Raw genomic sequence first — 22,647 nt, forward strand, 5'->3', positions numbered from 1 at the left:
ACCCAGTGTTGCGGATTTAGGGTGTATGTTACCGAGTAATAAAGTTAGTGTTTTCAAGTGCCACTACCTCTATTCAGGTTTTCAGAAACGTTGATGTGGCGGAATTTTCTCTCCCAGGAGTTCTTTCACGTGCCAGTAAACCTACCGCCAACAGACTGACGTATTCCAGCACCATCAGATTGCAGTACGCTGAGCCAGGATCGAGCCCACTAATTTTGGAACACAAAGCCAGCACTCTACTCCCTGACCCTAGTCATTCCGGCTGCCTGATTCTTAGTCGGAGGCTCTGGCTTCGATTCTTGAGCTCGTTCAAGGACAATGATCCTGATCTTCGGGCTGGAACAATGTTCACTTAGCCTTGTGAAATAAAGAACCGGACTGTTCGTGTGAGAGGAAGGGAATCTGGTCAACAAAGCCAAGCAACATCAATTAAGTCGTCTTCTTTATAAATACATGGAATTCCAGTATCAACACCTGTTCTGGGTGCGCAGTAGTCGCCTTGAGCTGTAGGTGTCATAATTCACATTTCTTTATATACGAGGTATAGGAGGTGGCGGTTAGAGTGCAGAAGAGCTCTCACTTTTGCTAGCAAGTACGAACAGTCCTCTGGAATCCGAAAGTAACCAATAAAATCAAAGCTGGTGATGTTCAGTCAGTTTCGAAACTTGCACTCTCACTAAGAAAGACTCATCAAGGTTACAGACATACGATATGGAGTTCCTTATATCAACAATTCAAAAAACCAAACCGGACAAGTTAAGGAATGACATGGTTAGAAAGGAAATTGTGATGGAAAGAAACATTATTGTCAGATCGGGGCAGCTTGTCCAGATTGAGGTCATTTGGGCATGTAATGAGGGTGCAGCCAACAACGACAGTTTATGTTAACTTGGAGAGACATGTGGCAGGAAAATGGACGGTGGGAAGACCAAGAACCCACTGGTTGGACATTGCAGATCGGGGAAGGACACTGGAGGACGTCATTAACAACAGAACGTATTTCAATAAGACAGAGTGGAAGAGGCTCGCGAACAGTCCGCGGGAAACTTGAACTGTCTAATGATTATGGTGTATACGACTCTGTCGCATTCAGTTTCCGAGTCGTTAATCTTAATCTTCCCATATACAGTAGATAGGGTACGCACTTCCTGTGGATTTCGGACAGTTTTACGATCGTATGCCTTTCCTGACGCCAACCGTATATGGAGGAATGTATCGACTACTACGTATTTCTGTAGTGGCTGGAAGTGTGATGTGTATACGAAGAGTTATTATATATTTAGTCGAATAGAAACGAACCTCTCGCTCTACACGTTGGTGTTGGGAGAGCTGCGTAATTGGTGGTAGTTCTACGGCGAGGGATTTCGTGTCGAAATAGGTTAGTATGCAAACACATTTCCTCACTCGCTCACGGCAGTTTTGCTACGAGATTTGGATAGATATTTGGGGTACAACCTGTTTTAACCCCTACTATTTCTGCAACTCTTTTTACACAGCCATACTGCGTGCAGCAGGAAATTTGAAACTCGTTCGCACTAACTTGTTTCTGCACGACAATCCCCCTCCTTGATAGGTAATTTGCATTACTACTCCTAAAATATATATTCTTCATTGCACGCAAGGCAATTTCGGTATTTACAACAGCTGAATATTTAAAAATTAATCAGAAGCCGCGCGAGTAGAGCAAAGAACATTCATTGTTCCCAAGTCCTAAAGAGCTTTTGCAACTTTTTTCTTATTCATCTTTTCATAGAAATATTTCCGACGAGATCGCATGTTAAGAAGGAAGGGGTTTAGAAAAGTTGTATCAGAATATAAACCGAATTAAAAGTTGCAGAATATGAATGGCTTACATTATTACATCTTTCTCTTTTTTATCATGTTGAATTCATTTCGAACTTTATTCTCCTTTCTCGTCCCCTTTCTTCCCCTTTCAGAGAGACTGAGGGAAAGTTCAGGAGGCTTATGTCCGCCACTCCATTTAATACATCTCTCGAAGAGAGTTTATTTCTATTAGTTCTTGGAATACAGAAAAATGCGTATATATAAAACAGGGTCACCGAAAAGTCCATTAACATTTGACGAGGCAATACTTCGCGGAATATACAGGCCGAGTTGGCCGTGCGGTTAGGGGCGCGCAGCTGTGAGCTTGCATCCACGAGATAGTGGGTTCGAACCCCACTGTCAGCAGCCCCGAAGATGGTTTTCCGTGGTTTCCCTATTTCACACCAGGCCACGGCTGCTTCCTTCCCGCTCGTAGCCTTTCCTGTCCGATCATCGCCTTAAGACCTATCTGTGTCGGCGCGACATAAAGCCAATCCATCAATCATCACTGATCTACATTTGGGGCAGTCGCCCAGGTGGCAGATTCCCTATCTGTTGTTTACCTGGTCTTTTCTTAAATAACTGCAAGGAATTTGGGAATCTACTGAACACCACTCTTGGTAAATTATTCCAATCCCTAACTCCCCTTCCTATAAACGAATATTTGCCGCAATCTGTCCTCTTGAATTCCAAATTTATCTCTGTATTGTGATCTTTCCTATTTTCAAAAACACCACTCAAACTTATTCGTCTACTAATGTAACTCCACGCCATCTCTCCACTGACAGCTCGGAACATACCACTTAGTCGGGCATCCCATCTCCCATTTCTTCCCAGCCCAAACTTTGCAATATTTTCGTAACGCTACTCCTTTGTTGGAAACCATCCAGAACAAATCGATCTGCTTTTCTTTGGATTTTTTCCAAGTCTCGAATCAAGTAATCCTGGTGAGGGTCACATACCTCTAATCGACGTCTTACCAGAAAATTATTTTCCCTCTCCTTTACATCCTTACTAAAACTCCTAAATACCCTCATAACCATGTGCAGAAATCTGTGCCCTTTATTTTAGCCGTTTATGTTACTATTCCAATACAGATATTTCGTCATATTAACACCTACGTACTTACCGTGATCCCCATAAGGAACTTTTACTCCATCAACGCAGTAGTTAAAGCTGAGAGGACTCTTCACAACCTGACTTGACCCCGTTTATCATCATACCATTGTCTACTGTCCATTTCAGAACATTATCGAGGTCATTTTGCGGTTGCTCGCAATCTTGTAACTTATTTATTACTCTATACAGTACAAAGTCATCCGCAATAAGTCCGACTTTCATTCCAATTATTTGCTCATATCATTTATATATTTATGATAAAATATAAAACATATTTTCTCACATAGGTATATAAATATATATAAACATCCATTCTCTGATCAAGGAAAAATATTGAGTTGGCCGCGAATCGACCCGAGGACTTTCGGTAAGAGACGCAGGACGGACAAGTTCAACGAAACTTCATCTAACAGTTACGATGAAACGGTACATGCTGTATATATGTGGCCTTCAGTTTCTCGTGGTTTTTGCTTTGGAAGGTTAATTTTTTAATTACATCTTTAAAAACACCCCTGCAATAAAGTATTTATGTGTTCTAAGAGTTCTCAAACATTATTTTACCCTCAATGCGCAGTGTTCCTCCTGAGACCCAAACCCCTTTTCAAGCCATAATCTTCACATTTTGTAAATATATTTTTTAAAAACTATTTTTCCACAAATTAGTACATTATAAGTAATAAAATATATTTTTTCATCAAAATTTGAAAAATTGCGCAGTGAAGGGTTAACAGCGCGCGAACAAGAAACTCAATCTTTCGTCCTGATTAACGGAGTCGCTAGCGTGCGCTAGCCTTTCTCGCTTGTAGGACGATCGCCGTCCCGAATTCGCAGCTGTAAAACACACACGATGCTGTAGTGAGTGGAAAACAATACACGAAGACGATGGGCGTTACACTTGCCAAATAAATACACTTGAAAACGAGGTTGCGTAAATTACACAAGCACACAATAATTTATCCTAGGGGAGGAGTATTGACCTCGGATTGGTCAAAAATACGAAGAAGTAAAAATAAATTGGAAAATCGGAAGACGAGGTAAAAAACGGAAAGTTTCCGGGTAAATCGGAAGGGTTGGCACGTATGCAGACCGAAATAGCTTAAAAGAAAGGCTCACATAATTATTAAACAAATATGGTGTCCTCGTCCTGCTCTTCATCTTCAACTGCACTACTGGAGACAGCAGAAGATGCACTAGCAGTATTAGAGGCACCCGCTGCTGCGATGACAATTATTTTACGGAGCTTGTATGAATGGCAACAGCTATTGGTTTTTCTGGGACCAAAACGTACGAACAGAATGTGATCTAATGTTTATGTGATCATCATCATTCTTCATTTTGATTTTACAACATTAACGTGGCCAAAGACATCAGCATTTTAATATGGTAGTCTTAATAAAGGAAATGCCAAGAACACAAATTCTTGACAGGGATTTTCTTCACCATCCTCTACCTCAAACCGAAACTCTGTTGTATTCAAGTATTTTGCTATTTGGTGTAAGTAATATTTCTTCCACTGGATTTCCAGTAAATCTGCAACATCAGAAACACCACCAAGATCACGTGCATTATCAACAATTGAAGGTTTCAGTACTTTCAGGGTTTCACCAGCAACAACAAATCTTGTCATTTGCGTGGTATTTATATTGTGCCGAAGGTGTGACCGCAGTTCATCGCTCAATTGTCCATGTTCGGCGTACAATAAACTCATTGTGAGTTATGATACTATGCCTGGTCACTTGCGAGTAGAGCACAATGATCTGGCACAAACATTTTACCTTCCGCCTAATGAACTTGCAGTGTTGAAGTCTGTTGTTCGTTGACGCAGGCTCGTGAAGGGACCAGCCGTGTATGTGATCTTTGACTTTATTCCAGACTTACAATATAAAAAAGTCCATGAATCAAGTCCCCCTGTGGATGGGGGTGGTAGAATAACACCCACGGTGTCTCCTGCCTGTGTACTAAGATGCGACTAAAAGGAGTCCCATGGGCTCTGAGGCCGGCCCCGTGGTGTAGGGGTAGCGTGCCTGCCTCTCACCCGGAAGCCCCGGGTTCGATTCCCGGCCAGGTCAGGGATTTTTACCCGGACCTGAGGGCTGGTTCGAGGTCCACTCAGCCTACGTGATTAGAATTGAGGAGCTATCTGACGGTGAGATAGCGGCCCCGGTCGAGAAAGCCAAGAATAGCGGCCGAGAGGATTCGTCGTGCTCACCACACGACACCTCGTAATCTGCAGGCCTTCGGGCTGAGCAGTGGTCGCTTGGTAGGCCAAGGCCCTTCAAGGGCTGTAGTACCATGGGGTTGGTTGGTTGGTTGGTTATGGGGTCTGAACTCGGGAGCGTGGGTTGGCAACAACGGGGCCCTTATCTGAGTGTGCTAGGCTCCTCACTTTCATCTATCCTATGCGACCTCCCTTGGTCAACTCTTGTTCTTTTCCGACCCCGACGGTATTAGATTTGCGAATCCTAGGGAGTCTTCCTTTTTCACGCCCTTTGTGGGCGTTTTCTTTCCTTGGCCGATACCTTCATTTTTCGAAGTGTCGGAACTCCTCTATTTTCTTTACGATTAGTGTTATATAGAGGATGGTTGCCTAGTTGTACTTCCTCTTAAAACAGTAATCACCACCATCACAACCACCACCACTATCACCACTGATAAAACGTAGCTATGAGGTAAACTCAAAATTTTGTAGCAAATGTTTTTTCGAAACAGCAATAAAATGGATGAATTGGCAAGACTGGATGGGGTGACATTCCAGACTACAGTGGATTAGATTTCCCTCAGCGTTCCGACCGCCTGTTTTTGAATGGAATACCGGCCAGGTCAAAGGTATGACCCATATTAGAATGAATGAGATTCCACTCTGGTCCGCCAGGTGTTCAGAGAATAGCATTCCGCTCAGGCAGGCGGCGGTGGAATGTAACCCTACCGGACTGTGAGGATGGCGCGTGCCAGAACAGAGAGAAATGGAAGAGAAGCAACTATTCAGAAAGGAGTGAGGAAAGGTTGGAATTTACCTCCCCCCCCACCTAAAGATGTATAATTATGGAAACGTAAAATATACTCGTTTGTTTAAGTCTTCCCAATCTCTAAGCAATGTGTTATTTTAAAATACTGCGTGCAACACATTCTGCTCCTGAATTGGTACATAGAGCCGGTTAGAATATGTCCAGCAAATTTCTCGTCAAATGAAACAAAAGAGTGAACGAATACACTCACGGGAAACATGAAAAAACTCACAAACATAGAACGAAACAAACACAAAAACACACAGAAATAAACAAGCTAGCAAACAGAAACAATACAAACAAACAAAAACCCGTATTATGGACTACTGCAGTCTATATCTAATCTGAGATTAGTATAAGTTACAAACAAAAATAACCGAAAAGACACACACTACTAAACCATGGGTAGTGAACTAACGATGGCAGAAGTTTTTTGCTAGTAGCTTTATGTCGCACCGACACAGGTATGTGTCTTATGGCGATGATGGAATATGGAAGCCTAAGAGTTGGAAGAAAGCGGCGATGGCCTTAATTAAGGTGTGAGAATTAGAAACCACGGAAAAACATATTCAAGGCTGCCGAGAGTAGGACTCGAACCCACTATCTCCCGGATGCAAACTCACAGCCGCGCGCCCCTAACCGCACGGCCAACTCGCCCGGTGATGGCAGAAGTAAGGACGACATAAAATGCAGACTAGCACAAGAAAGAAAGCCCTTTTTTCAGACAATAAATTTGCTCTCTTCGAATATTGATATAGGAATTAGAAAGATGTTTTTGAAAGACTTTCGTCTGAAGCGTGACATTGTATGGAAGTCAAACGTGGACGAACACTAGCTCAGAAATGAAGATAATAAAATCTTTTGAAATGCGGTGTTACAGAAGAATGCTGAAGGTGAGATGGATAGATCGAATCACGAATGAAGAGATAATGAATCGAACTGGTGAGGGGAGAAGGACTTGGCTAAATTTGAACAGAAGAAGAGACACAATGCTAGGACACATCTTAAGATATCCAGGACTTGTTCAGTTGGTTTTTGAGGGAAGCGTAGGCGTAGACCAAGGTCTAACAGTAAATAGGGGAGTTTCTACTTAATATTAAAAGGGCTCACATTTCTGTTTCCTCTTCATCCATGTGATTTCACTAGGAAAGTGGCAACGGAAATCAACATTGAAATAGTTCGATGATTTTTATTTCCATCAAGAGTTTGCTGAAAATCTCGAGAAAATGCTGAATGGTATGAACTTAGTATTTGAAGCGGGTAAACTACAAGACATAATGCCTAATTTGCACGATGCCAGTTGATGTCAGAAGACACTGGCTTACAGTTACTGGCTACGTGTGAAAACTTCGGTCTAGTTGTCTAGGCGACTGCCCTCACAATCGATTGTCTCCAGGAGCAGACTGAGGACAACCAACTGGGCCTAGCTGCAACCCCCACACTTTGTTCTAGCGCCTCTCATGCAGCAGCCGTCATCGTCTATGTTCGTGCACGATCGTCGTGGCAGAATATTTAGCCACAACCGCCCTCTGCTTGAGCTTTTCAAAACTAAGGATTGCCACTTTCCACGAGCTCACTGTATTGTGAACAGAATTACAGGCTCAATGATATAACTGAACGCTTACAATGCTATTGCGTGCTCAGTTTATAATCGGTTCTAATGCCGCTTGGTACACATTCATCTTTTTAAATAAAGTTCTAAGGGGTCCACTGTTTCTTCAAATACTTATCCGACTTAGGTCAACGCAAGGCCGTACCAGTGGTTTTTAGCTTTCGTGTCTGACCGTCTGTTCTACCATCACGGCGAAACGGTTGGGTAGATCTCGACCAAACTTCATATATAGAGTACTAGCAAAACCCGACAGACGTCCTGCCTGTGCACATTTATTTACCTCAGCATATACGATACTAATATCGGTCGTTTTCGATTACTTCTACATTTCATTCTCTCACCTTGGGTTGGGAGGGATGTCCTGCCCCCCACACTATTTGATAACAGCAGAAATAAGTTTTAAGGAACACATCATAATCTTCACATACTGTTCCGTAGGCAACCCGCTGATCGGACTTGTCTTGCGATTTTCTTATTTTCTCCTATTTTATTTTTCACCCCTTAATGCCGAACTACCAATCAGATTTCGTTTAAACCACTTCATAATCCCTCTCAGATCTAATAAGAACAAACTGTGAACATTTCAGCGAAATTGGTCCAATAGTTTTTGAGTCTATAAGCTTCAAACATACCAACATCCAATTTTATATATATAGATACTCATCCAAGCGAAGGTTTATATATGCATATGATTTTAAAATCACTGAATAGAATGGGGGTTTATAGGGATCTCTATTTTCTCTTATACTATTGATTTTCTGCAAAATCCGTGGAGTATACGTGAAACGTCGCTTCATATTAAACGAATTTTGTTACGTACATAATTTCGATTGGTCAGTGGACACTCTTTCCTTTGAGGGAAAATGCCCGGCTGTTCAAATGCATTACTTTTAGGCCCCGGAAAATATCGAAATATGGAGGCAATTTCAATGACGGCGCAGACTATCGTTTCCTGGTAACTGCTTTTTAAACGGCAAGTCATTTCACAAAGCAGATTACACAATTTCTGCTCAGTTTGGAGAGATCTTCAACTTTTGTCCTATGCTTTATTGTCGTATCTCGATTCTTTATACTTTAGATAGCGCAGCATTTCTCGATTATAATCAGATCGCTCCAACTCGATTGTGTCTGGAATTGGGAAAAAGGGTCTGTCATTATAATGAAAACTCTCTATCTATTGTGAATGGCAATAGTAAATGTGGCGTGCCATTATCATAAAACATTCCCCAACGTGCACCTTACATCAGAAACAACGTACGGGGTCCTCCCCGCTTTGTTTCTCAGATAGTGCTAAGAGACATGCAATTTAATGTAATCTTACTTACTGCGTGTAAACGAAGTCAGTCCAAGAGAGTGACACCCGCTGACCATCGCGGCATCCGCATTTACGTTACATGCATTTGCTGATCATGCTTCTTTTGCCTTGTCCAACGCTCGAAGCCGTTATTCATTACTATTTTAGAATTAAATAATACACTATCTTAATTAATCATTTCACTCCAAGATTCTCAAAGAATCGAAGGTGAACGGCACTTGTAACGACACGATGCGTTCGGCGCAATGACCCGAGTGACACGGAATATAGCCTCTAACGGCTCCTGAGTGCCAGTCGCTGCACGGAAATCAACCCCCACCTCCCGGAGCTCAGAACTGTCGAGACAACTGGCGCCGTGTGAACGTGGCAGACCAGTAGCTGTACTCTGTATTTAATTTGTGCTAGTTCCCTTGTGTCATCCGCCTGCGTGGTCTTGATAATTTAAATGCTTTAATTTTGAAAATACTTGTAGCTTGTTCACGTAATTATGACTCCAAAGTGGGGTCACGATACTAATGTCGCATCCGTTGATCTTTATAGGGAACGATGATGTTTCTAGGATCAGCACGAAGACCTGTACAAAGACAACAGTGCTCTTAAAGTGGCACTTTCTGAGATTCCTATAAAATTAACATTCAAGGATTCGGTATGATTGAGGTCAAAACTTTGCATGACTCAGAGTTGCCGAGCCTCTTCCATTATGTCTTATTGAGATACGTTTTGTTGTTAATGACGTCCTCCAGTGTCCTATCCCGATCTGCAATGTCCATATTTACGATGCCCAACCAGTGGGTTCTTGGTATTCCCACCATCCGTTTCCCTGCCACATGTCCCTCCAAGTTAACATATGCTGTCCTTGTTGGCTTCATCCTCATTACATGCCCAGACCACCTCAGTCTGGACATGCTGACCCGATCTAACAATGATGTAACAATCCCTGCTTCCTTCCTAACCACATAATTCCTTAACTTGTCCAGTTTGGTTTTTTGAATTATGGTACTGATTGAACATCACCAGCTTTGATTTTGTTGTTACTTTGGGATCCCAGAGGAATGTTCCTACTTGTTGGTAAAAGTAAGAACTCTTCTGCACTCAATTTACCACCTCCTTTGTGGCTAGTGTATCTCGAAATACTACACTGCCGAGGAAATCTGCCACCTGGGCGACTGCAGATCAGTGATTGATTGATTGATTGATGTAAAGCTTTCCGCACTTTTTAGTGGATGGTTTCCTAGCATTATGTTCGCGGGTCGTCCCTCTCTTTTTCAGAATCGCTTACCTTCCATTCATTGAGTCTCGACTGTACTTGTTCTTCAGTTTTCTCCCCAAATCATAAACATCATCAGTGAAAGCCACCGCATTTAGTTCACCAGAGGTTTTCTTGATGTTCTTCATTATGTCACAAACAATAAACAATAATGGGGAAAGTGCACTGCCTTGCTGGACTCCGCTTTTGGTGTGGAACGAGGATCGATGTCCGTCAGCCAATCGCACACAGCTCATACAGCATCTGAACTTTCCTTTCCTCACCAGTCCCTCCGTCACATTCCTTTTTCTCTGGCATTCCCATTTCTTATTTCCTGCAATGCTGTCATATGCCTTCTCAATGTAAAGGAAAACCATGGACAGATCTTTGCCTTTTTCTCCAATATTTTTCAATTAAGATACGTACACTGAGGATTAAGTTTTTTGCGGACCAGTTAGTCCTGAACTCTTCAAACTGTTGCTGATAAACTCGCAATCTGCTTTCTAAGATTTTCTCAAGAATCTTAAGCGCAAGGAGTGTTATTGCTCGGTAGTTGGAGCATTTTCGGCGATTTGCTTTCTTAAACCGGGGGATAATGATACCCTTGATCCAATCGGTAGGTATATTTCCAAACTGCACTGAGCATATACAATTACAAAATAAATTTAATTCCTCACGGGACAGTACAGACGCGCGTACTCAGCCATTTCTCGTCATCTACTGCCGTGGCAATAGCTTCCTCGTGTGAACGGGTACTCGTTGAACTGGACTGGTCAGCGACTGTCGCGCAGTAATTAGAGAACAACTGTCTCATCCACTGGCATCGTGTGAACTAGGCGTAAGTAATGGAAAGTAGGCCAATGAAGCATGGCGACGTGGAAAATATTGTTCTGAATAATGTTACTAAGAGAGAAACACGATCGCTTCAGTTTCAGGTGTTTGATACGGTCGGGTATGAATTCTAGATAGGTCTACAATTTGTTTTTCGTCGAACCGACACAGATAGGTCTTTTGGCGACGATGGGAAAGGAAAGGCCTAGGAGCGGGAAGGAAGCGGCCGTGGCCTTACTTGAAGTAGAGCCCGAGCATTTGCCTGGTGTGAAAATGGGACACAACGGAAAGGTATCTTCACGGCTGCCGACAATGGGGTTCGAACCGTCTATCTCCTGGATGCAAGCTTACAGCTGCGCGCCCCTAACCACACGGCCAGTTCGCTCGGTACATGTAACTAGACATAGCTAAGTTCTACGATGTGTCCTCCATCCCGCCCTCTTGCCTTTAACATTACTTGCTCTTCCACTCCATCCTCGCTTTATTACTTCTGAATATGATTCTGCCTTGTCTCATCCCATGAGGAATGCCGGAGCAGATCCTAGAACCGCGGACGTCTCAGACTCAGGAAAGGAATTTCTAATAACGTCTGTTAAGAAGAAGGCTTTATTAAAAAACACTGTAAAAGGTACCGTCTGCTGGATGTACAATAATAGATGTTCTGAATATCTTATTGCATTTTTACAATTCTTTAAAGTCGTCCTTAACTTTCTAGAGGTGGAAGAAGCATCTCTCCGCAGTTCCTTTAAAAAATTCAAATTTTGACCTCACTCGATAAATGACTCTTTCTTATTGAAAGTTCCAACCTAGTTAACAAACGACCCCCTGTGGTTGAGAGTAGAGAATGTCGTAAGAAGTGACTAAAAGGCGACCCACTGTGAACGTGGGACAGTGTGTTGGCGACCATGGAGCTCATACCTAGTGTTGCTTGTTGTTCGGCGTCTAATGGTACGAGGTGCTGTTAAATGAAACGATAGTAAAAACTTCAAAATATATCCACTGACTGCAATCTAAAACGAATGATGATGAATAATTATCATGAATCCAAAACAATCAGTGAATCCAATTCACAATGCCTCATTTTCTGAGACGATGTTTGTTGTCCAAAGGGGTCACCGGCACCTCCTAATCACACCCACGGTGGTCCTCACATAATGGTACTAATCACAAGTAATCTCATGGTTCCAATTCGATCATCCCTTGGCCTCCCCTTTTAGTCTCCTCTTACGACAAACAGGTGTATTCTTCATCTGCGTTCATCACCTACAGGGGGTCTGGCCGAGACTGCCATTGCTTCCACTTTTTTTTTCTTTTAAATGCTATTTGTTCGGGGCGTCGATCTACAAAGATCTTTTGTCCCTTACCTTCCACTTACTTACACCAGGTTCCTCAAATCTTTCTTATCCCACCTCCAACACCTACGGTGTCCCCTGCCTGTCGTAAGAGGTGAGTAAAAGGGGTCACAGGGGCTCTAAACTTAGGAGTGTGGGTTAGCGATCACTGGGCCCTGAGCTGAGTCCTGGCATTGCTCAATTTACTTGTACCAGGCTCCTCACTTTCATCTATCCTATTCGACCAGCTTGGTCAACACTTGCTCTTTTCCCACCCCGACGGTATTAGGTATCGTCGCCTAGGGAGTCCCATTTTCATGCCGTTCCTAGCTCTGCCATTTTCTGCCCATACATTCATCTTTCCTCTGACGAGAGGATGATGATGATGATGCTTGTTGTTTAAAGGGGCCTAACATCTAGGTCATCGGACCCTGATGGTACGAAATGAAATGGCAAATTAAAAGTTCAAAATCATCCACTGACCAAAATAAAAAATGTCCATGAAGAATGAATGGATGGACATAAATTTAAAACTATCAGTGGATTCGACCCAAAAACTATCACAAAAAGGTATTACTGACCAAGGGACCACTTCTAAGGTACAATCCCGAATCGAGGATTCTTGATGATGAAAGGGGTCCAAAATACAGGTCAATGGCCCCTCATAATGGTTTTTATCACTAGTAAAGTAGAACCATGTTATTTGTCATGTTGGGGCACTAATCAAAAGTAGCGTAGACTCAGGGTATTCCCCACATGATGGTACTCACAAGTATTGTACGTCGTACAGGTAACGCAGACCCACGGTGTCGCTCAAATAGTGGTACTAACCACAGGCAATGCCCAGACCCGTGATGTTTCTCGCAATAATACTTGTACCGGGCGGTACACCTCTACTCTGTTTATTTAAAAGTTGCGCCGGTTGAAACTCCTCTTCTGGAGGAAGGTTGAACTTTATCTATTCTATTAATTCTCTACTTTCTCAGAAGATGTCACCACGTGGAAAATTTTGAGTTTTTGAACTGTGTCACTTTTGAGGTGTTTTTGTTTCGCTTGAAGTAAGAAGTGTGAACTTTCTCTTCTAGAGGACACTACTGAAGATCAACAATAGTGCGACCTAGTGCGGAGTTAAAGAACTATTTTGTTGGAGAAATTTTTATTTCAAGAGTTTGTTCTTTGTTAAATTTCCTTCTGTCATTGTTTAAGTTGGCTGTATACCCCTCTTTTCCCCCTTAGTTTGGATCTAGCCAATCCCGAATTTCTTTAATTAATTTTCCACCAATAATGTGTTTCTTTTTCCTCTATGTAGGGGTTTCTTTTCCCGAACCAATAAAGATTTTGTGGGAGGGTGTTTTCTTTCCCCTAACGCCTAGAATCTTCCGCGAGAGGATATAAACTGCTGATTTTGGGGTCTCCGGGCCACTTCTGTTCCATCTTTCAGTGTATTAAGTACATAGCAGGAGGCGGGAAGCGCCTCTTTCTTCTTCAGCCGTTCAACACCAGGTAATGGCCTATTAATAACTTCTTTTCTTGCTAGGTCGGCAGTTTAACACTCGCGGCGGGTTCGAAGCATTTCCATCATGTAACTTTTTCCTAAAATGTAATTACTCTTTTCATCTTTTTCTTGTAAGGCTACATATTGGGATAGAGAGTGCTAACCCTCTCGAGCTCCCACTCACATTTGTTTTGAGGTGAACTTATTTTCTCAAACTATTCTTCGTTTATGTAATGTAAAGTGTTCTTCTCTAAGTCACCTCTGTAGTATGGGATTAGCCCTTGCGTTAGTGGCCCAGAGCCAGATTAGGTTTTAAAAACAAGGTGTATTAGGAGTGCAAGTTCGCCTCCTCTCAAATTGTTATTTTAGAGGTCATGTAATCAACCTTCTTTTCATGTAATAGACCTCCGTAGTTTGGGTATTTTACCCCTGTAAATACGTCCTTAGAGGACAGCTTGAAGGTAGAGTTTGGTGTGGCCTTGTGATAGGCTTACAATTTTGAGAGCGGATCGCGCTTTGAAATTTGTTTCTGTATGCCTCGTGCAGGCTTTATGTGTAATGTTTGGAGCCAGTGCTCCTGGGAATGAATGGGGTTTTCTGCCCCTTGGCTAAATTTTTTTTTTTGGAGTAAGGCGGGGCTGATTGCCCAAGAGTTATGAAGTAAGGGCACTGAGCCCGAACCCAGTAATATTGTACCTACATTTGTGCTACTCTGTACCTGTTATGATTGTTATCTCTTGTCTTTGAAAAGAAAATATAACCTAGTTAAATTTTAAATTAATTTTACATTGCACGTTTATTTCGTAGCTTGAAACCCATTCACACCCGCACCTTCTTTCACCTCTACCTACCACGGATATCTCCGTAACAATACTAATCACGGGTACTGGAAACCCACAGTGAATCCCTCTCTGCTGCTACTAATCACAAACCTATTTTGTACCTACAGTGGCACTACCCGCAAGTAAAGGCGACCTTGGTGTTCCCCGCGAAATGGTACTAATCAAAAGTAGTTTCATGGTTCTACAGTCATCCCTTGGTCGCCCCTCACGACAGGCAGGGGATATCGTGGGTGTATTTTTCGTTTACATCCCCCACCCACAGGGGGTAGACAGAGAGAAAAAGGAAAAGAATGGATCCGTCACTTCGAAAAATGAAGTAAAAATGAAAGACTCCCTAGACCTCGTAACCTAATAGCGTCGGGGTCGGAAACGAACTAGAGTAAGGTGGGATAGGATAGTTGAAACTGAGGAACTAAGTGGAAGCAGTGCCAGGACTCAGCTAAAGATCCCCGTGGTCACCAATTCACGCTACCAAGTTCATCTGAGGGCCCTTTTAGTCACATCTCATGACAGGCAGGGGATACTGTGAGTGTTATTCGACCACCCCCACCCACAGGGAAATTTTGAAATTTCCACCTTAGAGCTTTTATGAATACTAAGGAATGTTATTTATGTCCCACTAACTACTTTTCACGGTTTTTGGAGACGCCGAAGTGCCGAAATTTTGTCAAGCAGTTCCTTTACGTGCCAGTAAATCTACTGACATGAGGCTGACGTATTTGACCAACTTCAAATGCCACTGGAATGAGCCAGGATCGAACCTGCCAAGTTGAGGTCAGAAGGCGGGCGCCTCAACCGTCTGAGCCACTCAGCCCTGCTAGTACGGATCTAATATCACATTACCACTTACACGTTTTCCGTGACGATGGGAAAGGAAGTGCCTAAGACTGGGGAGGCAACCGTCGCGGCTTTTACTGAGATGTTCTGAGCTGCTGAACTCCTGAATGATAACACTTCGGTGGCCCCGAAAACAGTACAAATGGTTAGTGGAACCTAAAGTAAGTGGCAATTATTTATAAGAAATATAGCCTTATATTTACCTGGCCTGAAAATATGAAACCGTGGGGTTCGAACCTACCGTTTAATCCATACTTTCAGGTGCACAACCCGTATCGCGTACCTAACTCTTTCGCTGCCCAAATATAAACTCGGAAAGAGAGAGTATTCGCGTTTCTTGATGGTATTAATGAGATTCGTTTTTCCTCCTTGTAAATACGTTTTGGTTTTCGGAGACGTTGACATGTCGAACATTCTGTCACACAGGTAAATCTACCGACAGGAGCGTGGCGTGTATGAGCACTTTCGTATGCCTCCAGACTGTTCCGGGATCGAACCCTTCACCTTGGGCTCTGAAACTCATCGCTCTACCATCTGAGCCATTAAGCCCATTTGGCTGTGTTTGACTTAGTCTCATACCTTGTTCAGCCGCTAACTAGAACTCAAAATGAATCCATATGCACACACCGGACTATTTAAACTGCACAACCAAATACACTCCAATCATATAACGGTGCTTCGAACATGAAAATAAAAAAAACAGACAGTGAATTACAAAATTTAATGTGCAGCAATCTGATAAAAAAGAGTTCTCAGTTGAAACACACAGAGGAATATAAATATTTAAAGCGGTTGTAATATTTTCATTATTTTTCTCGTGAAATATGCTATTATTTTTTGAGCTCTGCAGATGCAAATTCAATTGAGAGTTACGGTACTGTGTCTTCATAGTCAGTGACCTGAATAATTACGTGAGTATCAGAGAAAGTGGAGTAGCGCGAATTATTAACCTAGTGCGGTCAGCATTTTATTCTCGGCTCCGGTCATAAATTGCAAGCGACAAGAAATTGGTTTATAAACGCACGTACGTACGGTTGAATTTCAATAGGGAAGCAGAGTTGTGTAGCGATATATATCCTCCTGAGTTACCGAGCTAGTAACCTTTGTTTATTGTGAACGAACGCTATTTCCCGGATATCGAAGGATATGTGTGAGTGTGCATACGCGGACAATCCCATTTGGGTAATGGGCAAGCGTGGGGGCGCCAGCAGCTGCATTGCAGAGCAGGCTCAGCACGCGGAGCGTCCCCACAACAATGGGCAGGTTTAAATTATTGCAAAGTAGGTGTCGATAGTTTTTGACAGTTTCCTTGTTCGTCGGTGGAAACTTTATGTGCAACACGTTGTGGCACGTACAAGCGGACCTCGCTGGAGAAACCAGTGGTATTACGTTACTGTTTATAAGGCGATCAATAATAATATGTATATATTAAAAAATGATAAAAACTAAAGTCAGTCAGTCCGGCCATTCTATCCGATCGATTTACTTCATTCTTTTTTTAACTGAAAGGTATTCATGCACAGATTTGTTATCAGGTACTATAAATCACTTAACTTCCGCCTTCCTCAAATTATTTGATTTGTTCAATTTTTGTCTCTTCAAAGCAGTCATCTCTTTGGTTCTAATTGAGGTACGGAGTTCGTTTTGGCCTAAGAACACTCAGTGGATCAATCGCTTTCCTTTGAGGTAATAACTACTTAAATGGGTAGATTGTGAGAAAAGTTATGAGTACATTTGTCTCCATGACGAAGATCTTTGAAGGACTTTTTAACAGTTCGGCGCGTAGTGTTATTCGAAGGAACGTTTAATTCAATTTCTTTGTGTGATGTCTTTTCAAGTGTTTTGTTGACATACTATTACATTCTATTACCACAGCAGATCATGTGTTTTATTTCATTAACTCGAAACTTTGCAAATACACTCGTGAGGATAGTAACGAACACCACCCTACTTTGTACATTGTGGGCGGAGCCAGCGAGAAACTGCTATAATAATAATAATAATAATAATAATAATAATAATAATAATAATAATAATAATAATATTGTCCGCTCTGTGGTGTTGCGTGATTAGCTTCCATACCCGGAGGCCTGGGTTCGATTCGCGGATCTGCTACGAAATTTGAAAAGTGGTACGATGGCTGGAACGGGGTCCACTCAGTCTCGGGAGGTCAAATGTGTAGAGGTGGGTTCGATTCCCACCTCAGTCATCCTCGAAGTGGTTTTCTGTAGTTTCCCACCACTTCTACAGGCAAATGCCGGGATGGTACGTTACTTAAGGCCACGGCCACTTCCTTTCCTCTTCCTTGCCTATCCCTTCCAATCTTCCCATCTTCTACAAGGCCCCTGTTCAGTATGGCAGGCCAGGCTGCCTGGGCGGCGAGGGACTGGTCCTCCTTCCTACTTGGATCCCTACGTCCCAAAGTCTCACGTTCCAGGACACTGACTTTGAGGCGGTAGAGGTGGGATTCCTCGCTAAGTCCGAGGGAAAAACCAACCCTGAAGGGTAAACAGATTAAGAAATAATAATAATAATAATAATAATAATAATAATAATAATAATAATAATGAGTTATAGGTATCGGAGACGCAGATGACTAACAGAAGACGTAGAAAAGCAAGCAAGGAAAATTCTCAGAAAAAGGTTTCGCTCCAGTCTGCGCAGAGTGGATATCGATGAAAATGAACCGTCATTAGCTATATCGGCATTCTAAAAATATCGCAGACACTTTCAGAAAAATGTTACTGAAACTGTACAGTAATCTTCCCAGCCTGAGAAATGACAGGCTGACCAAAAGAACATATGACTAATTGAAAATGAAAGGTACATAGCTCGATAGATACAGTCGCGTAAGTACGTCCAGATTCCAGTTTTCGGGAGATAGTGGGTACGATCCCCAGTGTCGGTAGTCCTGAAGATGGTTTTCCGTGGTTTCCCATTTAAAACCAGGCAAATGCCGGAACTGTACCTGAATTGATTGATTGATTGATTGATTGATTAAGGCCACGACCTCTTCCTTCCCACTCCTAGCCCTTTCCTATCCCATCGTCGCCGCAAGACCTATCTGTGTCGGTGCGCCGTAAAGCCACTTGTGAAAAAATGGAAGGGGACCATGACTATTGACCGAATACAAGCTCACAGCAGCCCGCACATAACCGCACGGCCAACTCAATCGGTATAATGGAGAAGTTCTGAATAACGCAGCTGAGAACAACCCCCACGTTAGCTCGCGAACCACAGCACATGATCTAAACATCCGCCTGGCGTCTGGACTGCACGAACGAGAAGACGTCTGGTTTTCTGTCCAGATTCACTTATATTCTCTCGCTGTGGACAGCCTGTATAGCAACAGCGAGGGATGCCTAATGCCTACTTCACACCATGATAGTTGATGAGACAATTGTCAGAAGACAGTTAATTAGCTTACAATTACTGTCTACGTGTGAACACCTCGGTCCAGTTGTCTAGGCAATCGGTTGTCTCCAGTAGACTGAGGTCAACCAACCGGGCCCAGTCGCAACTCCCACCACCCGGAGCTCAGTATTGTCGGGACACTTGGCGCCGTGTGAACGTGCCAGGCCAGTAGCTGTATATTTATTTTGTGCCAGTTCATTTGTGTCAACCGACAGATCCAACCGCCTGCGTGGTCTTGTTAATGAAAATACTTCAATTTTTAAATTATTTACAGGCTGTTCGCGTAAATCTGGTTTCAAAGTGGTGGTGACGATACTATCGCAAAATTCGTTGAGCTGCACGACGATGTTTGTGGGACCAACACGAAGACCTTGTAGAAAGACGAAAATGCTCTTCAAGCGGCACTTTCTGAGATTATTGATAAAATTGACATCATATGATTCGGTGTGACTGAGGTCAAAACTTTGGGTGATTCACCAATGAATTACCGGCACATAACATTACAAAATACATTTAATTTATCACGGGACACTACAGACGCTGCGCACTAAGCCATTTCTCGTCATCTACTGCCGTGGCAATAGCTTCCTCATGTGAACGGGTTCTCGTTCAACTGGACTGGTCAGCAAATACCCGCATTACTTAGAGGACAACTGTCGCCAACAATTGTCTCAGCAACTGGCATCGCATAAACTAGGCGTAAGCGTCCATGACCCGCTGTACGCATTTGCCGAAAGTTTTGCGTAAGCCCCAGGGTTTTTGTGCTGTGGGCAACAACTTCTACAGAATTGAAATGCGGGTTACATAACCATGAGGGCTCATACTTAAATCACTCCTTACTGCTAGTGTTAATACTCACATGGACGGCACTTGTAGGCAACTTCCACGTACTTGCGGACGCCAGGACACGGGTCACCACCGAACGTCTTGGGCGACGTCTGGAACTTACATTGGCGCTTCTTCTGGCAGGCCTCCACGACAGTCTGCAACAGAGAGTACTAAGCACCGTCACTCAGGATGGCTGTAGGGTGGCCTGGTAGGGGAGGATTGGCAGCAGTATGGGGTGGACGGGATATTGTGGGCGGGTGGCTGCACTGCTGGGGAAGGAGACCAATCCAGTCAGGATGGGGAAACGTTAATAGCATCGCGCACAATAACATATACTAGGACGATAATTTTTCTCCAATGTTAGTTGGATTGTTTGGACTGTACACAACCATGAGGGACTAAGGTAACGGTTAGTCTAGATTGAAAAGTGACTGTTTCAATATCTGTAAAAGAAGTATTAGAAGTTGCGTAATTTTCTCCTCGTTGAAATGTGTTTGGTGCCCACAATTAAACTGACTGTGTTTAAGTGCGGTAAAACGCGGGCTGTATTCATCGTATGAGTCTGAAATGCGCTCGCCACAAAAATATTAGTTCCACGTCTTGCCACCAGGCGAAATATGGCGTTCGAAGCAATAGTAGGGTCGTAGAAAAAAGGCATGAAAGATGAAACACATGATAATGGAGGTTTTGCCATGTTTATTAAGACGTATGGTTACACAAATGTTCAATATGGCCTCCCCACTCAGCAACATAACACGGCATGGTCGACAGTCGCCCGCAGGATATCGGGTGAAATCAGAACGACATGTCGTTGTATGCTAACCTTTAGATCAGGCAGAGACCGGATATGTCACTGACAGACACGATCCTTCAAATATTCCCACAAGCAGAAGTCACATGGATTCAGGTCGGGGGATCTTGAAGGCCACGCATTTGGAAAATGCCTAGTGATGATGCGGTCGTTACTGGAGGTTTCTCGCAGCAGAAAGGAATCAATATGCGTCACAAATAAACTGACCGTCAGAGTTAAGAAATACTGCACCTTATGGTACCGGGGGAGTTGGTCGTACGGTTAGGGGCTCGCAGCTGTGAGCTTGCATGCGGGAGATAGTGGGTTCGAGCCCCACTCTCGGCAGCTCTGAAGATGGTTTTCCGTGATTTGCCGTTTTCACACCAGCTATGTGCTTAATTAAGGTTACAGCCGCTTCCTTCCCACTCCTAGGCCTATCCCATCGTCGCCATAAGACCTATCTGTGTCGGTGCGACGTAAAACAAGTTGTAAAAATGCACCTCTGACTGCTTACGGCGCCATATTCTCGCCTGGTGGCAAGAGTTGGAACTGATATTTTTTGTGGCATAATTCGTGAGCGCATTGGTTTGTTAGCATATCTACGAATTTTCAGACTCCTACGAGCAGTACAGACTGCGCTGTGCCCGCTCAACCCCGTCTGTTTAATTGTGGACACCCGGTATGTTGACTACGCAGCCCGAAGTTTGGTTAGATTCTCAACACCTTCACAATCATCTGTCACAGATGGCCTCTTCGTCACTGAAGAGGTGCACTAGAGAAATGAGGAGAGAAACATTTTTCCGTTTCTTTCCTCACAGAGCCAGAAGTTGTTATTGCATATCAGTCTGTCAAATCCACTAAAATGCACGCAACAACCGTCCCTATGAGTAACGTTTTGACACCATTCATCACAGGGTCTGCCTTCATAAGGAATGATACTACCAGCGTTCATATCTGTCGCTTTCCTATCGTCAATTCTAAGGGCAAGGCTGAGAAAGGTACACATTGTTCTAGCACATATAGTTTACTGAATTACGTTATGGTTATTGTTTCCTGTCTGTATTGCGTTCACTTTAATACGGCATTGGCACCTGCCTATAGTGCATCGATATTGCTCCACGTTCGGTTGACGCACTCACCTACGTACTACCTATTATCGGCACACTTTATCTGGATGCATTTTAGTACGGGGGTGAGGAGTAAGGAGGGAGCTGTCCCAGTTCCGGTAGTGATGCCAACTAAATGAAAATGTAATCTGAATTGAATCGAGAATATAAAGTTTCTAAACTGTTATTATCTTAAGCCAACAACTGTGTCACATACACATTATATAACATAACATTTCTCGATGCGAATCTTGTTCCTAGCATGAATTCTATTGTTTGGCTTTGCTGTGTAAACAACAACAGTAATAGTACGTAAAGTGTACGCCAGATGTCGCACAACGATGCTTAAGCGATTAATAGTTTGTGTTTTAAAGGTTGCCAGTACGAATCTCGAAGATTGCCGAGGTCGGCCGATTCAGCACTTGGGTGAAAATGCATCCGGATGAAGTGTGCCGATAATCCACTTATCACTCGCTCAGCACTCTGCGTCCTTTCACTCAGTCATCCATCCATCCATCCGTTCATTCATTCATTCATTCATTCATTCATTCATTCATTCATTCATTCATTCGGGCAGTCAGCCAGTCAGTCAGTGTATCATTCATATACCAGGTAGGTCGCAAGCGCCGTACTTTCTAATTATAAATGCTCCGCATGCACAAATGATAAATGGGATGTCTACTAACTGATTTCACAGGGGTACTACTGCCAGCAGGCAGATTACGTTAGAATATAAAGAGATAACAACCGGACGGTCGCTCGCAGCATGTTCCTAAGCGCTTCGCGTCTAATGCAACCCCTTGGATTAGTAAACCTCGTTTACGACCGCATAGTACTAAGCTGGTGTATGTACTAGTGTACAGCAGCACTACATTTGCTGTCTGCATATCGGCAATGGCTGTTGTGTTCAGCAACGACGAATACACAGATATCATTTTGATCCATGGAGAATCTAGTCGGAGCTCCAAACAGACGTCCGACTTCAACACACGTATTTCACCGCACATTATTAGCTTTTGTTTCATACAACAACTCCTTTATAGAGTGGAATG

General features: G+C 43.1%; 1 protein-coding gene across 1 annotated transcript in view; it reads right to left on the reverse strand.

Moving 5' to 3' along the window:
- Nucleotides 1-22,647, reverse strand: part of LOC136884946 (uncharacterized) — a 535,891-nt gene that overhangs the window by 117,004 nt on the left and 396,240 nt on the right. The window contains exon 4 of the mRNA XM_068230060.1: nucleotides 19,731-19,854. Within this exon, the coding sequence (XP_068086161.1) occupies nucleotides 19,731-19,854 (124 nt within the window). The remainder of the gene's footprint in view (nucleotides 1-19,730; nucleotides 19,855-22,647) is intronic.

Source organism: Anabrus simplex, chromosome 13 (assembly GCF_040414725.1).
Source record: "Anabrus simplex isolate iqAnaSimp1 chromosome 13, ASM4041472v1, whole genome shotgun sequence".
Classification (NCBI taxonomy): Eukaryota; Metazoa; Arthropoda; class Insecta; order Orthoptera; family Tettigoniidae; genus Anabrus; species Anabrus simplex.